Source organism: Apteryx mantelli, chromosome 7 (genome assembly GCF_036417845.1).
Source record: "Apteryx mantelli isolate bAptMan1 chromosome 7, bAptMan1.hap1, whole genome shotgun sequence".
Classification (NCBI taxonomy): domain Eukaryota; kingdom Metazoa; phylum Chordata; class Aves; order Apterygiformes; family Apterygidae; genus Apteryx; species Apteryx mantelli.
In genome coordinates, this window is record NC_089984.1 from 19739557 (window position 1) to 19759261 (window position 19705).

General features: G+C 38.3%; 1 protein-coding gene across 3 annotated transcripts; it reads right to left on the bottom strand.

Annotated features, from left to right (window-relative positions):
- Positions 1-200: 200 nt before the first annotated feature.
- Positions 201-18587, bottom strand: SAMD8 (sterile alpha motif domain containing 8). Of its 3 annotated transcripts, XM_067299884.1 has the most exons (8): positions 18534-18587; positions 16840-16993; positions 14552-14666; positions 9717-10324; positions 7152-7247; positions 6316-6433; positions 5406-5556; positions 201-4504 (listed from the first exon to the last, which is right to left on the bottom strand). In XM_067299884.1, exons 4-8 carry the CDS (start codon positions 10295-10297, stop codon positions 4200-4202), a joined length of 1251 nt encoding a protein of 416 aa, XP_067155985.1. In that variant the 5' UTR covers positions 10298-10324; positions 14552-14666; positions 16840-16993; positions 18534-18587; the 3' UTR covers positions 201-4199. The 3 variants fall into 3 exon arrangements, with proteins under 3 accessions (XP_067155985.1, XP_067155984.1, XP_067155986.1); XM_067299883.1 differs by lacking the exon at positions 14552-14666; XM_067299885.1 differs by lacking the exons at positions 14552-14666; positions 16840-16993; positions 18534-18587 and adding an exon at positions 16172-16266.
- Between the last annotated feature and the right edge of the window lie 1118 nt (positions 18588-19705).

Sequence of the window (19705 nt, forward strand, 5' to 3'; positions counted from 1 at the left end):
TTTCTAATAAAAAATGCTAATTATTCAAAACAAAACCAAAAAAGTCAACATCCTCCACAGATTCCAGCAAACTCTCCCACCTCTTCAGTGGAGGCTACGTGGACAGAACGAAATACTAGTTGTCACAATCATTATTGGTTACTTTTCTCATGTTACACTCCAAGTCCACAAAACCCACATTTATTTATTCAAGACATCTGTTATTTCTTCAAATAGATATTTAATGATTAAGATTCAGCTCCACAATAGTTTTGGTGCTTTCAAACCTCAGTAGACATTAAAAAGTACATATAAAAGGAGCTAAATAGAAACAAACAAGTGTAACACTGAAGTGTGCAAGCATTGCTAAAAAAAGGAGATACTAACTGTTGCAAGAGACTTGTGTTTATCTCAGGAGTTCCAGCCTTCCCTCTTTCCCTCAGATACTCCTTCTGGAATTAAAAAAAATACCACATATAGCCAGCTATGCAGAAGGAGGAAAAAAAAAAGAGTATAGGAACCTGTAGTTTTATCTTTGCTGAAGGACTTTAATACTTCTAAATAACATTTTATTTAATATTTGCATCCAAAATAGCTTTTTTTTTTTTCAATTAATTTCACTGATTTCTGCTTCTTAAAACAACTAACTATCAAGGTTTTTGTTGCATTGTTTTGATGCATTTTTTACAAAGCTTCCCCCCCCCCCCCCCCGAACACATTTATGTACTAAGTATTAGAAATTCTACTGGAACATGTTTTCTTCTGTGACAGATGAAAAATCAGGGTAAACTGAAAAGAAAATGACATTATTCCCATTACAGTATCAGTATACCATGCAGAGTATGCACCTGCCCTCATCCAAAAAGAGGCTTAAACTTAACAGGTAACCCTCACTGAAGTTAGTAATTAGTGATTTGCTTAGAGTTAACCATATAGTTTGTTTCATCACAAGCAGTATACTTACAGGATCCCTAAGTCTATCACCTTCCTATCACCTAAGTGGGTGCATACATACATGTACGTCCACACATCCACTCCAAATATAACCCAAACTGATAGCACTAAGGAACAGCTTAGGACTATTGCCAAGTCTCAAGTATTACTGGATTTGCTAAATTACCAAGAAAAAGCATATAAAACACGACCTTCTGCCTCTTGTATATCCAGAGTTATTTGAAGTTAGAAAGACTTTTCTACTTGATTGATACATGCACTCAATAGCACCTGACTCATGTTCTGGCTAGTCACTTGCACTCCCTGGGTAAAGAACTAACATGACTCATTCATTACTCTGAATTCAAATGTCTGCATTCCCCCAGACCACACAAGATGATATGTGTAAGAAACAGATGCAATAAGTTAAAGGAGGGCAAAGGGACTGGTGCATGAACATAAGGGAGAGAGATCAAGCCCAAACATATTTAGCATTATCTCCAAGGCCCACCAAGGTTCTGCTGCCTTCACTTGAAAAGGCTCGTCAGCAGCAGAGAAGCAGCAAACCCCTTTTAAAACACTGACTCTTTAAAAAGGAGGCACAGAATTTTAAGCCTGTCTGTCACTTGTAGCTTGTTTCTATCTAATTACCAATAAAGTTTATTCTATCAAGTTTAAGAACTCACCTCTGCTATTTTGCAAGTGAAATAAAATTTTTTGTCTTCTAATAATTTCAACCCTTCCACTTGTGTGTTTATAGACAGACAAAATTAACTTCCAAAACAGAAGAGGACAATTATCCTGACAATATTTTAACCCAATCCAGTTCTCACAAAACCAACCTTTGTATACCCTGCATCTTTGACACAGATGTATAGCATCAAGGGAATCAGCACAAAACACATTTCTTTAAAAAAAAACACTGATAGGCAATGCTGACTTAACGCATTGATTTACTTAGCAGAATTTGAGAAAATAAATTCAGAGAGAAGCCTTATGTTTCAAAGTATTTGAACTTAAAAAAAAAACCCTAGTATTGAAATGATACCTTTACTTTATGTAAACACCATTACACTGGGCTATACTTTAAAACTGTGCCATGTGACTGAGCTTCAAAATAATTTTCAGTGCAGACATAGGTGTGCCAGTTAGCACTGACATGGTTCTTTTCAGAATCAACAGCTTTGCAAGTTTAATTGCATACCTTTCCCCATATTATAACTCAGAATACAACCTTGCACATCATGAAAACAGATGGTTTCTTAAGAGTATAAAACAGCATTCATAACTGTATGCATTGCAAAGGCAAATATAAATTAGTAAATAAAACTCTTATGTCAAGTCTCAAGAGGAATGTTCAAATTGCCTTTCCTAAATCAGAAAGGTAAGGACAGCAAATGAATATTCTCTTTTTTGTTAAATATAAGCATACTCCCCCAATTTGGATGGCAGGAGCCATTAGGCTATGGTGGATTGAACAATACAGTATTATACTTGCAATTTTGCTAAAAATTGGAATGTTACAAATACAAAAGTCTACAGAATAGTACAACATGTGTGCTCAATGCATTTGGTACAGATACTCTAAGATGCACAATTTCTCTGTGAAATAGGAGCTAAATTAAGTTACAAAAGTAATATATTATGAAGAGAGGAAGACTGTCAAGTTTGTAATTATTTCTAGTACAAACCAGGTTTATAAAAGGAACACAGAGAGAAGTAGAGCACAGTAAGTTACAAACCTCCAAATACAAAACTGTCTTGCAATATTCCACCAAAGGGATTCTTTTCCATGCAAATATATGTACATTATGGTCACAAGCGAGTCTGTATCAAGCTGGAAAAGTTTCATGCAGCTTTCCAAGGCTAACTTACACTACCTTTCACACATACCACCTACTCTGAAAGTGCAGTAATTAATTAAAAGGGCTACACACTCATCAGCATAAACCTAATTTCAAATCTCTTCCACCAATGGTAGTATTCTCTTCTCACAAACCACTGCATGAGAAGTCACCAGCTGTGTGACCCTTGCTACACGTTATGGGCTCAGAGTGATTTTTATAACTAGAACTCAACTGCTTACGATACTCTTATCTTTCAGTGTAGTAAATGAACAACTTAATTTAAGAACTAGTCTTTTTTCATACTTGTTAGAAGAACAATACTGTATATATATCCAAATATACTGTGTATATATATCCAGAGATATTCACCATATTGACACCAGAGTGATAAAACATACCTTAAAATAGAAAGATCAATATGAGCACTATTTCCAAAACTCACTATTACACTTTTCCTGAAAGAGTTACTACATGCATTTTCCCCATTGATTTATGGGACAGTAAGATATGTGAAGGTAACTGTTGTATTTTTCCAATGTTAAAGAGCTGCTCATAAAAAGCATGCATAGGTCTGGATATAAAGCAATTAAAACCACACAGAAAACTTATTTTGTGGCTTTAAAAGCACTAAAGCTAAGTTAACTTTACTTTCAGTGGATGTAGCATTTATTTCTAACTCATTTATTGAAACACAAAAGGGAAAACTTGCAAGTGCTAGAACAACTGTATAGACAATTGATAGACTTGACTAAATAAGCTCCCACATAAAAAAAAAAAACAAAACACACACCACCATGTCATCACTATGTACCCACAAGGCAGACTTTCATTTTTGGCATCCTGTAGGCAGACCATTGATATTCTCAATTATACTTTAAGACTTGTTACTTAACAGTTGAGAGACCCTTTCAGCAAGGAACATCTGCATTCCTCATTATGAGGCAGTACTCCTCAATCTTTAAGTGTACACAGAGTTCATTTTAAAAATTAAACTACTTATGACTGTTTTAAGAGAAAGTCAATGTAAAGTACTAATTTTTAAGTCAGTATGTGTAAAGGCTGACATGTCAGATAACGGAGAATATTTGGACCTATAAAGGATAGGTTGTATTCAGTACAAGCACATATCTGAGGTTAAAGTTACTTAAACATTCACATAGAACCTTACTAAGGGTAAGTCTTCTGGTTCATATTCATGATTCAGTGACTGCCTTTACCCATCCCCGTCTTGCTTTGTATTTAAGCAAAAACAAAACAAAACACATCCCTGTGAAGTATGGGTAGCCCATTCTATGACCAAGAACCATAAGAGATGAGACAAGGAGGAGGAGACCACGGAGTGAAAAATGTTATTTTATATCCCCCCCAGCTAGCCTTGTAGGGTCTTAGTCATAACGCTTCATAAAAATCTGACCCATAGACTCTTAACCCATAGACTCTTCAGCCAATCAATCTTTTCATTATTGTAGGCTTTGAAAAGGGCCAGCAATACTCATTGGGAACAGTACCATTAACATTGCATTCAAAAAATGAAAACATAGGAAACCAGATCCTTGCTCTTCTACTCTGTTGGTATGCTCTAGTATTAGCCAACGTATGATAATACAAGAAGAGTCTTGTAGTGATGTAAAAAGCAATGAAGACATCTATAGAATAATGTTCATGTGCGGCCAAAATGAAGAAGATTCCAAAGAGATTCAGGACCCAGGACAAAGTATGCAAGAAGTTCCAGCTCCTTGGCGTATCTAGGAGAAAAAAAGAAAGTGACTAACTGAACCGTCTCAAAAACCTGAATTATTACTAAACCCATTCCTAGACAATGAAAGTTTACAGACAGGTTTTTAATCCACAAATGTGATTAACTTACTGCCTTCATCTGGAAAGCCTGTTTATATCTACTGGTCCAATAAATTCAGTGACAACAAGCACAAGTTGTAAATGTCAATTACTCCATCACTTAATTTACAAATACAGCTGCTGTTATTCATTTCTGGATCAACGAAGCATCTTAAGATGATTTAGGGACATGCAAAGCTGAATTCCTTGTTCAGCACACTTCTGTTAATGAAAATCATGCCTTATTTAGTATTAAGGGGGAAAAATGTCATAAAGCATTTATAATTCTGCTATTGCAGTCATTCCATCATTGTTGAACTCAAACTAATTATCTGAGCTTGCTATAGAATGCATCAAATTGCACTTCATAATTACAGAAGAGCATTACTGTGTGATATCTTCTCATTCATTCTGAGATTTGATATTTTGGCTGTACGGATTACACTAAAGGAACACCTAGCCTGGGATCTTGTTTGACAGAGGTCACTGGCAGATATGTAATGAAGTGTATAAGGAACAGACAAGCAGGAGTGATACCTTCCCCAATATTCTCCCAGTAGCAAATTAGAAAGCCTTTCCAAATTTCTTGGCTCATGTTTTTCCAAATGTGCCCTATTTACACTTCCACTAACCCACATGGTGCTGTTCCTTTCCTGTCTGGAAGAGAACAGTCATGAACCTGAGAAAGAGCACAGCAATCTGAATGTATCTCTCTTAGCTTTAAAGCTGCACCCTGTGCCTTTGGTGGATGGCAAGCAGTACATACTCCTAATACTTAAGGATATTTAAGTATTGACACTCTGTACTTACATTCTGTGACAAAGAAGTTGAGCATGGTCAGGACAACAGTATGGCCACTGAACATATAATCTCCACACGTATGCACTCCAGTCAGAGTCATACCAAAGCCACTCCATATTGCAAATGCCCGCTGGAGTTTTGCCCAAACATTGCCATACAGCTAAAAGACAGTGACATTAACCTTTAGTAATTCTTTTTTAAAAACATCATCTCCTTAAAAGTTATACCATAGATAACTGAATATTAGCTGTCTAGCAGTATGTACATCTAACATCATTTATCATTTTTGGCTTTTATTAAAATACAAGTTAGCATACATTTGAATTTTTTGAGGCATAGCAAGTCATATTAGTAACTATAATTATCTCTGATGAATCCTGAAATTTAGAGCAAGTATTTTGTGGCAAGTGATTTACATACTGAGTCTGCCACCAGCTTCTTGGAATGTATTCTACCTCCCAATGTGTCATTGTCAAGCTTCTAATATTAAGCTCAAACGTTGCAATTAAAAATTAGGATAAAAATATGAAATCCCATGTTCTATACCTCCTCTTAAAAGGGGTGAAGCCATGCATCCAACAAGACAAAGATGCAATTACTCCATATTCAGCCCTTCCTCATTAAGTCAGTGACTTAGGTTTACATTTCTCTGATGTATTCTCTCCAGTTTAAACTCTGAAATATCCTGAACACTCCCTTCTACCTTCGCCAAATAACTACCTTCTCTCCAAAGTGAAAAATGCCTCTAAGATCCCTAAGAATGCGTACTTGCATAATGGGAGGGGGGGGAGGGGGAGAAACATGCTCTTCTTACAAACATGCATCTAACATGATGAACACAACAACATTAACCACAGATTAAATAAATAATAATAAAAAAAAAAGGGAAACAAAATTTTAAAGTATTGTTGGTTTTTACCTTTCCAGTACACTGCAGGTGCTGGCCTGGCACAGAGAGTGAGGTAACGAACATTGTAATGCAGCGTAATAAGAATACTGTCCCCATGAGGCTGCACAGCCTTCGCAAAAGTATAGATCTGGGAAAAGTACATAGGAACTGACAGTAAGAATCCTAAGGTATTGTATTATTAGATTAAGAAAGCGATAAAGCATCTTTTCCCCCTCCCCGACTTAATCCCATGAAGTCATTTCACTGTTGTTCCCCAAGTCTCATCGCAAGTTTGGGTTTTTTTTTAATTGGTGCTATAAAGGTATGGTCGCAAACAAGAGGATGAGACAACATAACAAGCTCACTGCCACCAAAAGGGATAGCCCCGTTCCTCTACAACTACATTTGTACTAGCTTTGAAACTCACATATTCTGTTAGTGAACTGATAAAACTCAATAAGTTGATAAAAATCTAATTTAAAATGTGCACACACAAAAAGACTTTCTCCCTTCAGTGGCAGCAAGCTGCTAGGTTGGCTCAGTCATGTTGTGGTACTTCATTCTTGCGGAATTTTCTTATACACAAAATTGTTACAGTATGAGAATATATACCACTCCCTGAAATACATAGGTTCTGAAGGAAATTGCATATAGAATTAGTAGAAAAGTACATTCACATCACTCCTTCATAAGGTTCACAAGTCAACATTCTTAATTAAATCCTCCCTAACCCATTTTAATAGAGACATATTAGAAGTTTATCGGCTTTTCTTATTGAAAGGAAAGTCTTAAAGAGTCAAATTCCAGTAACAATCCTTTCTCTGAATCAAGGCACCAGTTAATTTGAATTTACATCTATATCATACCTGTGTTTGTGAAGGAGAAGAACCAACAGCCAAATATAGCAAAGAATTACACCACACACTTCAGTCATAGCAAAAGCCCATGGTATCCTAGGGACACTAAAACAACGATGAATCAAGAAAGTTAACTTACAATACAAAAGCCTAGTTCTTTCTAGTCTCAGTATTTAGAATACAGGCATGTAAATTTGTAAGCTCTAACTACAGAACTAACTTGCATTATTCTGAAAACAGTTTAAACTACAACCAAAAATTGCTAACACACAAATTTTAATCTGTTAGACTGGATTAAACATGATTTATATTCATTTTTAAGTACCTTATCTCTTTCTAATAATGTATTTTCGGCAGACACACATATGGAATTCACTAAGTTGAAGAAAATCTCTAGGATAATTTCTAATACTTTACATGTGTAATTCCCTACCAAGATGTGTTCCTTTATCATCCAGTTTCCCAATGATCTTCTCCATCCTGACACAATAACTTGCATCATGTCTATTATGCTGCATTTGCAAGAATGCCCAAAGTTTAAAACCATAAATATATGTAATGAAATAGGACTGCACAGAAAAGTATTAGGAAAAAAATTACTTTCAGTGTTAGATTTCAGTGATAATCACTATATGCAAACCTTTCAGACTTGCTTGTCAAAATATTTAATAGCTTCTTGCACACATAAGGCACTAGTAACAATTTCCACTCTACAACTTCACCAAAATACAGACTGGCAGACTTCAGTAGAGTTTGTTCGTCAAAATTCTCTGTTCCCTTTGATACGAAGGGGTAGCAAAGCGCTGCTCAAATGCTAGCTCTGTAGTAATCCTCTGGCATTGTTTTGTGGGCTGCTGCTTTCCAGCCTCATCCATCCTCCTGCCCACTGAATGCTGTGTTAGTGCCTGGAAACAGAGTCCAGCAATGCTGTAACTCCCAGTTTCCCTCCTCCATTCTACTCTGCTTGGTGCGGCCAATTCTTGCCAAGGGATACCTACATTTGCAGTGGATTTTGCACACTTATTCAAAAGATTAGCCCTACTGACTTCACTAAAACAATTAATGAAAATAGAGATTACTGGCAGGAATAAGCAGACCACAAGACTAAACTCTTAGACAGTTTATCTTGTCTTCTTAAACTCTCTAGACATGAAGTTCTCTATGGTGTAATTGCACATCCTTGAGTAGACCATTTATCCCCTATTAAATTTCTAGCCAATGACTAGAATTTCACCTTTCTGATTGTGTATCTTTTCAGACTGAAGTGGAATATTTTCTTCAACACTAAAAAATGAGCAGGCACTGCATAAATCATGACAATGTTTTAGTACATAGATACTCTGTGGTTAAAAATATGCTGTCTGTTAAGCCTACTTCAGTGTCCCTAAGCCATCTTCAACAAGCCATCTTCAACAGTGGAGAGACAGTATAAAAACAGTATTAATGTTATCACCTTTCAATTTTCTTGCTCACTGGCACTTGGCTTACAAACTACCTCAAAGCAGAAGAAAGTGTACCTTCTCCACAAAGCCAGCCATCAGTGGGGCTCCTGGGACTCACAGACAACTCAGAATTAAGACAAGGATATTTCTTCATCAAAAATTTTTCTATTTCAAGACAGGTAAAAACTTGATGGCAACATCTGAATTTAGCAAAAGCACACGGCTGCTTATCTATGCCAGCTGACCACTCTTCTCTATGTACAGAAATCAAGAGACAAATACATCCAGATTTATTTTAACAACACATCTCAGGCATGGTGGAAAGAACCAAAACACTTCAGTATCCTCCAGGAACTCAAACAGCAATTTCTGTAGAAGATGCTCTTCCCCCCTTTCTAACTTCCAATGTAAATAAACTACTTTGGATAGGTCAAACAAGTAAACTAATCTATGAATGAAGCTAGGTTCTAACCCAAAAAGTTCATTTTCAGCTTTTATCAGTAGGACTATTCAAATGCACAGGTCCTGTTTTCTTCCTTTAACTTTTCTCAGACAAAAGCATGTAACTGGTTTCAAAAGAACAAAATGGTGTTTGCTTGAATACCCCACAAAATCTAATTCCTAATTCTGCAATGATTAAAGACAAGATACATACAAGAATAAGATTTTTTTTTTTAAAAAAAGGTTCATCTTTGAGAGCCTCAAGCGTTATGCAAAACCCTCAAGAAAAGTAAAAGCTCTTAAACTCAATGAAAGATGGACTTATCAGCAAAGCAACCACCCCTTGCTATTAACATTGCAAGTTCAAGCTCTTAAGCAGGTTCCTCAAAAAACACCTATACTAGAATGAGAGGACGGAAGAATTTAATCCCTATATTGTAGTATTAGTTACTATTAGTAGTTAGCTGAAGTTGTAGAAATAAATATAAACTGGGTAGAACAGCTCACTTTCTTTTCTCCTGCTAAGACTAAATCTCTACTTCTAACTGAAGCACATTTCAATCTTAACAGACTAATAACACTCAAATTATTATTTTGCAGAAGTATCTTCAAGAGCATATGAAGCTTTTTAACAACCAACCTATGCTTTAACCATCAATTTATTGGTTTATTTTAAAAGAAAATTTCTTACCTGTCTAGAAATATGTCTGGCAGAGGTGGATATGTTTGCATGTCAGGTACTCGCTCATGCACTATAACCATTACAAACGATGTAAAGCCAAACACTATGAAGACATACACACAACTTAAAACAGTCTTCCAGTACTCTGGGTCCAACCTTCGCATACAGTGTTTGTTTTTTCCATTTGTGTATTGATACTGATCACCATTTGAGTCAGTAATTGGTCCATCATAGTCCCGAGGTACTTCACCGTTACAAAACCAATCTGCACCTTGAAGTGAACCAACATTAGGGCACACTGTGCTAAGATGACTATCACTGCTGTAACCCAGCTCTTCTAGGACATCAATATGTTGTTTTTGTAGTTTGCGTATGGACAACATTAGCCTTTTGATATCCCCCAGGACTTTGATTTCTAAAGGAGGGGATCGTAAGTCATATTCGGTAAGTGTCAGTAATGTAATTCCATCTAGCCTGTGTCTATTGCACAAAATATCCACATATTCACAGAAGCCTTCTTCCTTCAGCCACTTGGCCACATTCTTGGTAGTCCAACGTCGAATGCAAAGCTGGTTATTGCCTGCCATCATCCTTCTCTATTCGCCAACAAAATAGACCTGTTATATATTGGAGAAAGACAAAACCTAAATGTTTAGTAAAGATTACTGAAATGTCAGTGTATCTTGTGCACTTCTAGATGCTTAATTAGCCAAAGAACTTTTACACAAGAGCCAACTTAAAAAAAAAAAAAAAGTAATTCATTATGTAAGTAGTAAAATAAGAAGTGCTTTAGACTTTTTTTTTTATTATTATTAAAGCAAAACTAAATTCAGGTCATCTAACTCACTCCTAAACAGAAACAGAAATTTAAAGTTACCCAGAAAAAGACTATTTCCTAGGTGTACCCAGTCTAGTTTTAGTCTCCTGCTTAAAAAATTGTTAATTATACTAGGCAATGAAAAAACAAAGATTATTCTGTTTAAATATCTGCTTAAGCATTATTCTTTTCTACTATTTGCAATTCCTAAACTAAGCAAGAAAGGATAGCCAGGAACCATATAAAAACCAAATCAGGACTAAAATAGTACATTACAGGTCCAAAACGTTCTACTGTTCCAAAAATATATACTGAAGCTTTGGTGGCTTGAATCCCCTGGTAAACTTAAGCCAAGGTATCTACAACAATTAGGTGCATGTTAATGGTGCAGTCGTCATATTTCAATATATGTTTCCTCCAAAGTAATTAAGATAAATGATTTGCAGTATAATAAACATTTAAAAGGTGAGTATCTTAGAATAACATTACTGGAAACTGAGCATCAGTTTTAATTCCAATCCCATCTTTAAAAGCGATGGGATAACAGATACCACAACAGCTCACCACAGATAGTTATTGAGGAAATCTCTTCATAAAGAATACATTTTTTCTGTTTTCTTGACTCTAAAATATTGTTTGAAGGAACACTTCAAACATCACAGCAACACTTTATTCACGTGGAACTGACAATTGTAGACTGTAGTGCTAGTCCACACCACCACAAGTAATTTAGTATTTTTAGGGAAAACAAACAAATAAACAAACCCCCCACACAATATGATCCATTAAATACAGGAAAAAAATAGAAAGGCTACCAGTGATGTAAAACTAATAAAAAGCTTATCCAGTATTTAAGAACATAAGAACAGCAATACAGAATGAATTTGTGCATAATTTGTATTTGGCGGCTTATGTACAGCTACCCTCCAAGGAATGGCTACAGTTTTACAACTTTTCCGTACTAGGAAAAGCATTTACTAGATTCCTTCAATCATGGTGACAACCAAATCACAAAAAAAGAAGATAATACAACACACTAGCTGCCACAAACATTTCATTCAAGATTTTCAGAGTGAAAATAAGGAAACTTTCTATTGTATCTATTGTTTAGCTTCTGCATGTAGTAAACACATCCAAAACCAGTGCAAATATTCAACTTGAAGTTTTACATAGTTTTCGGGGATGCAGCCTGTGAAAAGGGTTGAAAAGGTAGAACTCTTGGTCCCACCAAAAGCTTGCTCTTTCTCACTTTTCTTTTTAAAAAAGCACTGTACCTATAATATTACTTTCTGAAAATTCACATTCGTTATTTTTAGAAGTAGCACTTCACACAATTATTGGATGCAACTGTTTTTTCCAGCTTACATCTAATAGGACCATATACTTTCTTCAATATTAGCAGAGATTCAATTTTGTCCATCAAGATTTCACATTAATGCAAAAGAAACCTTTTAGAAGGAAAATGAGAGCACCAATCACAGTTGCCATACCAAAGGATTAAGGGAGTGTTACTTTTGAAGATATTCTTCTCACTGGGGTCGACTGTATACTGGAGAATATGCACTTAATGCATAGGTTTAACTTCTTAAAATTCTATATACAGTCAATAAATACATAAACTTTAATACCTTGATAAAAATAGTTGCCAAATCACCCCAAAACCACTACTGGAGTCTCTGTACTTTCTGTACTCTTCCTTTTCCATATAGGAGAGCAGCACACAAATGATTTGTGTAAATAATAACACCATTATACATAGCATATAAATATTATATAGAAAACTGATTTTAGTGAGTAATGAAACTGTCTGCATGTAATATTAAACAAAAACAGCTTCTACTTAAACTGACAAGTCTGCCACTTTATGCACCTGACATCCTTCTTAACCCACAGTTTCTTCTTGGGGGGAAAAAAAAAACAAACCTATGAGCTGGAAAAGGCATGGTCTTCTCTTCAAATGTAGACTTATTTATTAAGGTTATCATAAAGACAGCTAATTCTGGTTAGCAGTATTTGTCCATTGCTGTGGTACTTTGCTACTTTTGAAAATCTCGTGCAACAACTCTCTCTACTTTGATCACACAGTTATTAGCAAAAGAAATTATAACGTTTAATTTGTAATTAATGATCAGTGATAACTGACCTGTTCTGTACTACATCTTGTTTCATCTTAAGTAAAGTAAAAAGTTTTACTGAAAGTTAAAAACAAAACAAACAAACAAACCCCACCACACATCCACCTGAGTCACCTATCTGGACTTCTAGCTTTTCTTACTCAGAAATATAGATGAAATGCAACAAGGACAGAATTTGTTAACTGTAACATTACATACAGTGTAACACTAATCATTGCAGTTTTCTAGAAGCAGTGAATTTAAAAACCACCAAAAATTCACCCAACTTACTGATTTGTCTTCTAACCAAAGCCACGTCTGAAGGTCAAGGCAGGAAATTCTCCTTAATCTACAAGAATTCTGTTTGTGTGTTACCAGTCAAGGATCCTAACACCAACCTAGTATTTATTCATCTAGCATTGCAAGAATAAAATACAACTCCTATATTACATGCAAAAAAGGCGACCTTTTAACACTGAGTAAGCATACCGCAAAACGTCAAAGGTCATTACTGAAACAGCTGGATCTCAGAGAAAGTCTGCATCTACTTATGATGCACCTGATAGGGCCTGCTCCTATTTTTAAACAGTGTCAAAGAAAAGAAAGTTGAGCAATTGAAAGACAAAGTACTCAACAAAAGGAACAAGCTCTTACACAATACACAAATGTAAACTATTCCACACAGCTCATACTGAATTTCATCTTTACAGCAACAGTTAAGTTCAGACAATGCAATTTCTTCAAACTTGGAAGCTGTATTCTCCTTCAGACTACTCATTTAGAGCCACTTTTGTGGTCTACGCAGTGAAAAGCACTTTTCCTAATAATCTTGGCACCTGGAATACAACACAGATCTCTATACCCAACTAGCAAATGTTCATTTGTGAAGCTTAAGAAAATTGCCACCTTACAGGCCAGAAGCAGGAATATTCTATATCCACGATAATCATGCCTTTTCGTAACTTCTTCACCCCAGTATTTTAACTTGGACAGATTTCATTTGTGTTTTTAACATTATCAGTCCGCAATGCAAGACTGACCAATGAAACAGAAGAGACCAAGTCACCTAGATAACGGTACTTGTCTTTTAACAGAAAATAGCACTGAAAACTACTTTTTTGCCTCCTACATTCCTGGTTTTATCTCTGAAACCAAATAATGGAACATATACGAGTAACACGGAGCAAGCAGGAACTTAAGTGCCAGAGGACAGAAGATACTTTTTTCCCCCAACATCAGCAATGTCTGAGGCCAGCCAGTTATTTGCTTTCCTGTTACTGTGGTCTTACATTTAGTCAGTTCATCAGTAGTGCGTATCATGGGTTCCATTTCCCTTTTTCCTTCCCCAGTCTTTCTATTAACAGCATGAACACAACTGAATAAGAACCTGTGTGTGTGCATGCACATATGCATGTGTATAAGGAAATCTTTTTTAAAAAGTTATATTATGAGCCATGCATATTTCTAGAATTTGGCCAGGGCATTTTAAAAGAAGAGGTGCCTGTTGGAGGCAGAGTTAGCTGTTAGCTCAGTATGTTTCCTAATGCTTATTTAAATATGGAAAATTAATCTCTATCAAAATGATTATCCACAATTTGTATCATGTTTTCCACTACTGAATTACTGCCAGTCAGCCATTAAGTAGCTCTGTGTTTATAACTTTCCAAGCATACCGACTTTGAGTCAGAATATTGAGCTAAAAATGTGGAAAGCTGGATATGATTATCACTACTACAGCCAGGGGAAAGTAGCATTAACATACTAACATTTGGCTGTGATCCTGTTACAGAAACAAAACTTGATTACACTAGAATCATAGCTGAAAGGTTAAATGAAATTCTAGTTATGTCTGCAGCACAGCGCACAATACTAACTGAATTAGTTTACTGCAGATATGCATGCAAAAATCCTACCAGCACGATAACTGTTCCACGATCTGGCCATGCGTGCCTGGGAGGCAAAGCCTGTAGTTCTCTTTGCTGACATGCTTCATGATTTCTTTTCCAAATAGGTTCAAATCTTGCCATCCTTGAGAGGAATTTTAGGAAGGACAATGAAGAACTATCAGATCTCAAGTGATTTAGCCTACATTTCTGTGTAGAAGGTTTCAAGCTGAAGTATAGACAAGTCCAACTAACCCCTTCCTTTAGTGGGTCAACTGGCCTAAGAGTAAAACACCTCACACCTCAGGTGAAAAGCTTTTCTGCACAAAGTCTGCTGTTTGCAGTGCAGATATGACCCAGGTTTGAGTACTTGGCTCCCCTGCACAAAAAAGCCATAAACAAGAATGTATGCTAAGCCAACTTGTAACAGTAATGCTACTGTCACATACCAATTTAGAAATGCTGTGCTGGAAAAAGAACATACAGCACTGCCTTGTTATGCATAGAAAGTCTCAGATTCTCTGTAAACTGGCATTAGAAGCTTGTCACTTGCTCTTCTTGAAAACTCTTGAATATCTTCAGTGCTTATTTAATCAAATAGAATCAAAGGTTTCATTGCAATACAGTATACATTAATGCAGTGATCTGATTCTTACCTAAATGCCACTATATGTAGTAAGAGATCTCGTAAACACAAGGAGAAAAAGAAAACTTGCATAAATAAGATGTGATTTTTAAAGTTATTTTTAAATACAATAGCTACACCTGTACATATGACTGATGAAACACAGCACAAAAGACACTGAGACTGAAAAATTACAGAAATATTTTCCTGAAGCAAGCTTACAATAACTTCAAATGCAGAAACATTCCCATAAAACTTTCATTCTGTTTTTCTTAGGGACTTTGTAATAAAAGTTGTTTCATAAACATTTTTAGTAAGTGACATTGTCAGCAGTATTTTAATTGTACTCAAAGGTCTTAGTGCTTTTTCTGAAGGCAAGATAAGAAATCTCTTAAAGTAACACGTTTAGCTTATTCTATGTCTTAAATTTTTAAACCATAAAGGAATATGTGTTTTTCTAGCATTACTTGTTAAAGTGCTGCACTGTGGAAAATAAATATAAAGTTTATACTTAGAAATTCAAAGATTTGCTCCATATGCTTAGAAGAGTCTTTCTGCTGGAAAGCAAAACTGACAGCAGCTATTACAGAAAATCCTGAAAGTTAAACATATTTGCCTTAAGAACCACTAAAGTGCTGTTACATATTGCAGCAAGCTGAAGAGTATACGTACTGCTCCTTGACTTTTACACATCATTAAACCAAATGGGTTGTACTGTACTCAAGTGAATGCTCTTAACAGCTCACCTTTAATCTAATAATTAAACAACAAAACATTTTTCACCCTGCCACCATAATTCAAGGCGCACAAGTGATTTTTAAACAACTGAATAAGTACTTCCCCACTCAAGTTATCTTAGAACACAGCTCAGAGTATTTCATTAATATTTGTACAAGACCTTGAACACTTCGCATGCTAAAAGTCAAATGTCAAGTGTTTTTTGGTTTTTTTTCCCCTTCCTCCAACCTCAAGAAATATTATATCCATCTGATAACAGAATGTTTGCTGTTGCTTATCCAACTTACCAGAAAAGCAATGTGGGTTTGCTTCTCTCTTTCACCTCCTCCTTTTCTTCCCACCCCCTCACCTTAAGATGAAAATATGGGGGAGACAAGAAAGAGCTATACATCCAGATTAATACTAGAGCAATACTGGAAGTAAAACTTTGTTCTTACTCTCCACAATCACTTACAGTCTGCTTCCTAGTCTACTGAAAATCTAGGAGCCTTCCTCATTTTAGATGCATTTAATTAAATAAGAAAGGGATACCACTTCTAAAAATTATATGATTATCATTAAACATTTGTAATGTAATATGGCTTGTGTATCTCAAGCAGCTTAGTGGACTGCAACACTGAGCTCTGTACAAAGAAAAGTGACAGTGTAGAACTGGAAAGACTGCAACTTCTAGACCAGTGTTTTAATTGTATGCCATGGGGAAAAAAAAAAAAAATCTGTCAAAAAGATCATGTTATATAGCAAACAAGATAACCTAGAATTCTTGCTCTTTACAGGTCTACCAAATGTTTCCTCCACATAAGTAGTGTTTTCACAGCTTAAACTTATCTAATTTCCCTATGAATTTCTTCCCACTGGATATAAAATCACTTTGCCCCAAACCTGCAAGCTGATTTTGCCTTTTTCCATATCACACAAAGCAAGATAAAGAACAAGACTACAGGAATTTGCTTACCTCTGGTATCCAGCAAAAGGCACCCCCTACCAAACATGAAGGGCATTTAAGTGCCAGAAAAGGTCTTGCTGAGTTTTCGTCACCCCAGAGCACAGCATGATCAGCTGCTCTGTAGAGATGGCACATACACCGTGTCCAGCTGCATGAAGGAGCTCTGTGGAGATGGAGCATACTTTTTAGTGCAAATCGATTCTTCCATCAGTTTATCTTACAACACCAAATGTGTTTTTTTCCTGAATTTTGCAAACAGAGGAGTCAAATACAAACCATCAGACCACTTCAACTTCAATTATAAACCAATAAAAAGGCAAACATTAAAACTACCTCTCATTTGGTTCTTCTTCCATCAACTCACGAATCTTGAAAAAAATACCCTTTTGAAATATAATTACAACAAAAATTAGAAAAGCGTAACACTGGCAATAATTAACTGAATAGTTTGAGAGGCCACCTAATGCATTAGCTATGTAGATTTGGCAGACTGGATAACAGTTCCTGCAAAGTTAACTTTCTAAACATACTTAGGACTTAAACTCCTATTAAAAAAAAAAAAAAAAAAGCCTGCTAAAGACAGACTGCTCCATTTAATCAAGAAGCCTGAAGAGCATGCATGTAAAACAGCAATGGCACTTTTCTGTACTGCCTTGCAGATTGTTTAATCAAATCCTGCTTACTCAACCACTTTTTACAGAAAAGCTAAATACTGTGCTCTCAAAAAAAGAAAAAGAAAAAAAAAGAAAAAGAAAAATCACCAACTGACTGAGGAAAAAAAGTTATCAGAATATCAGCTTTGACCTGGTACAACTGTTTCTACATCTAACTGTAAGACTGACACACAACATAAGCACTTGTCATCATTTCTAGAAGCAATTGTTTTCTGTCAAGGCTAACATAGGTATTAAAATCAAACAATCTGTCTCTCTTAACAGAGATACTATACCAAAAGAGCACAGTAAAAGCACACAGCTAAGCTGCCCAATATTTGACATACTCTTGTTCAGCAGACTACAGATTCTGCCACCAATCTGCTAAATGTTTGCACTGTCATCTGAAGAGATTTTTTTATTGTTGACCAGTATCAAAATGAAAAATTTACACAGTTCACAAAAAATAACAAGGCACAGAAGCCTAGAAAGTGCTAAAACTCTAATCTTTGCCATCGAACAGGTGAGGTTAGAAGCACATCCGATTTTTAGTTTCTTCCCGGACTGCAGATTCCCTAAAGTTTATACCAAAGCCTCGAAGGGGCCCAGCGCGCTCTGCCAGCCAACGCGAGGCGAAGCACAGGTTTAGAGCTGCGCCCGCGACAGACAGCACGCTAATTACGGAGAAGCGGGTTTTTCAGCGCGAAGAGAAAACACAACAGGAGCTTAATGGGCAGCTTCCGTCGGTACCTCCCAGCACGGCCGCAGCGCTGCCCCCTCCCTCCCTCCCTCCGCGCCGGGCCGGGCGGGCCGAGGCGAGGCGCAGCCGGGCGCCCGCACGCCGGGCCCCGAGGCGGGCAGCGCCGGGAGCCGGTGCGCGGCGCAGGGCTCCCGGCCGAGGGGCGGCCGCGGCCCCCAGCCCCAGCTCGGCCCCAGCCTCAGCTCGGCCCCGGCCCCGGCCCCGCGGCGGCGACGCCGCTGCCGCACGACCCCCCGCCGTGCCGCGGCGGCGAATCGCCCCCCGAGCCGCCCCCGTGCCCGGCGCCTCACCTGCCGCGCCGGCGGCGCTACGTGGCGGTGCCGCAGCGCCCTGCTGCGGGGCGGGGGCGGCGGGGGCGGCGACGGCAGCGGCTCCGGCGCGTCCTCGCTCCCCCAGGCGGCGGCGGCGGCGGCGGCCCCCGCAGCCGCCCCATCCCCGGCCGGAAGTGGCGGCCACCAGCGCCAGCCCCGAGGAGGTGGCGGAAGGGGCGGGGCCGAGGCGGGGCGGGGCACCTTCCGGGAGGGGAGGGGCGGGGCGGGGCGGCAGCTTCCCGACCGCGGAGGCGGCCGTTGGCACGGCCTCCCCGCCCTGGGCCGGCGGCGCGTCCTGGCTCTGCGCTGCCTGCGGGGCCCGCGTCCTCCCCCCGCTGCCCCGCGCCCGTGCAGCGCTGGGGCGGGGCGGGGCGGGGCGGCCGGCCTGCCCGCTGAAGCCCCGCGCTGAGGGCGGGTAGCCGGCGACGACCAAGCCCTCCCCCGCGGTCTCGTACCGGCTGGCCTCCCGCGGCCTTGCTGGCGCTGGCCCAAGGCGCGCGAGGGACTGCTGCCCTCCGCCTTGGCACCGGCAGCGGCTCCTGCGCTACCAACCCCCAGGAGCTAGTGCTCCTCTCGTTAAACTCACCCCAGCGTCCAAACTGTACCGACTCTCGAAAGGTTCGTTGGGCCTGTCCTGCCTTAGAGCAGCAGGAATGAAGGCCTTAGACACGAGCATAGTCACCACTTTGAGCTGTGAAATAAATTCATAATCCGTAGATGGTTGGCAGCATATTGCACAGCAGTCATACAGCAAGAAAAGACGAGATTTTCTGTAGTCCCGACACAGTTCAGATGGAGAGAAGTAAGGGTAGCTTTTGCTTTTCTGACTAAAGAACAGCAGAACATAATTAAACTAGAGTAAAGATATAAAATTGTACTCTACAAGAAGATACTGTAGTATGACATTTTCTCCAGTATGATCTCTCTGTCTGTCTTCTGGGAAGCACCTTAGTACAGTCTGGACATTGCAAAAGGGATGGAAGTTTCCTACCACATTAAATAGAATTTTATTAAGCTGATGAATAAACATTTAGAATGATCCTTCCATCATTAAAAAAAAAAAAAAATCACTAGTGTAGTCATGAAAATATCCCCATCCTTCGTTAAAGGCATGCCTCTGAAGAAAACAGCAGAGAAAACTTGCAAAACTC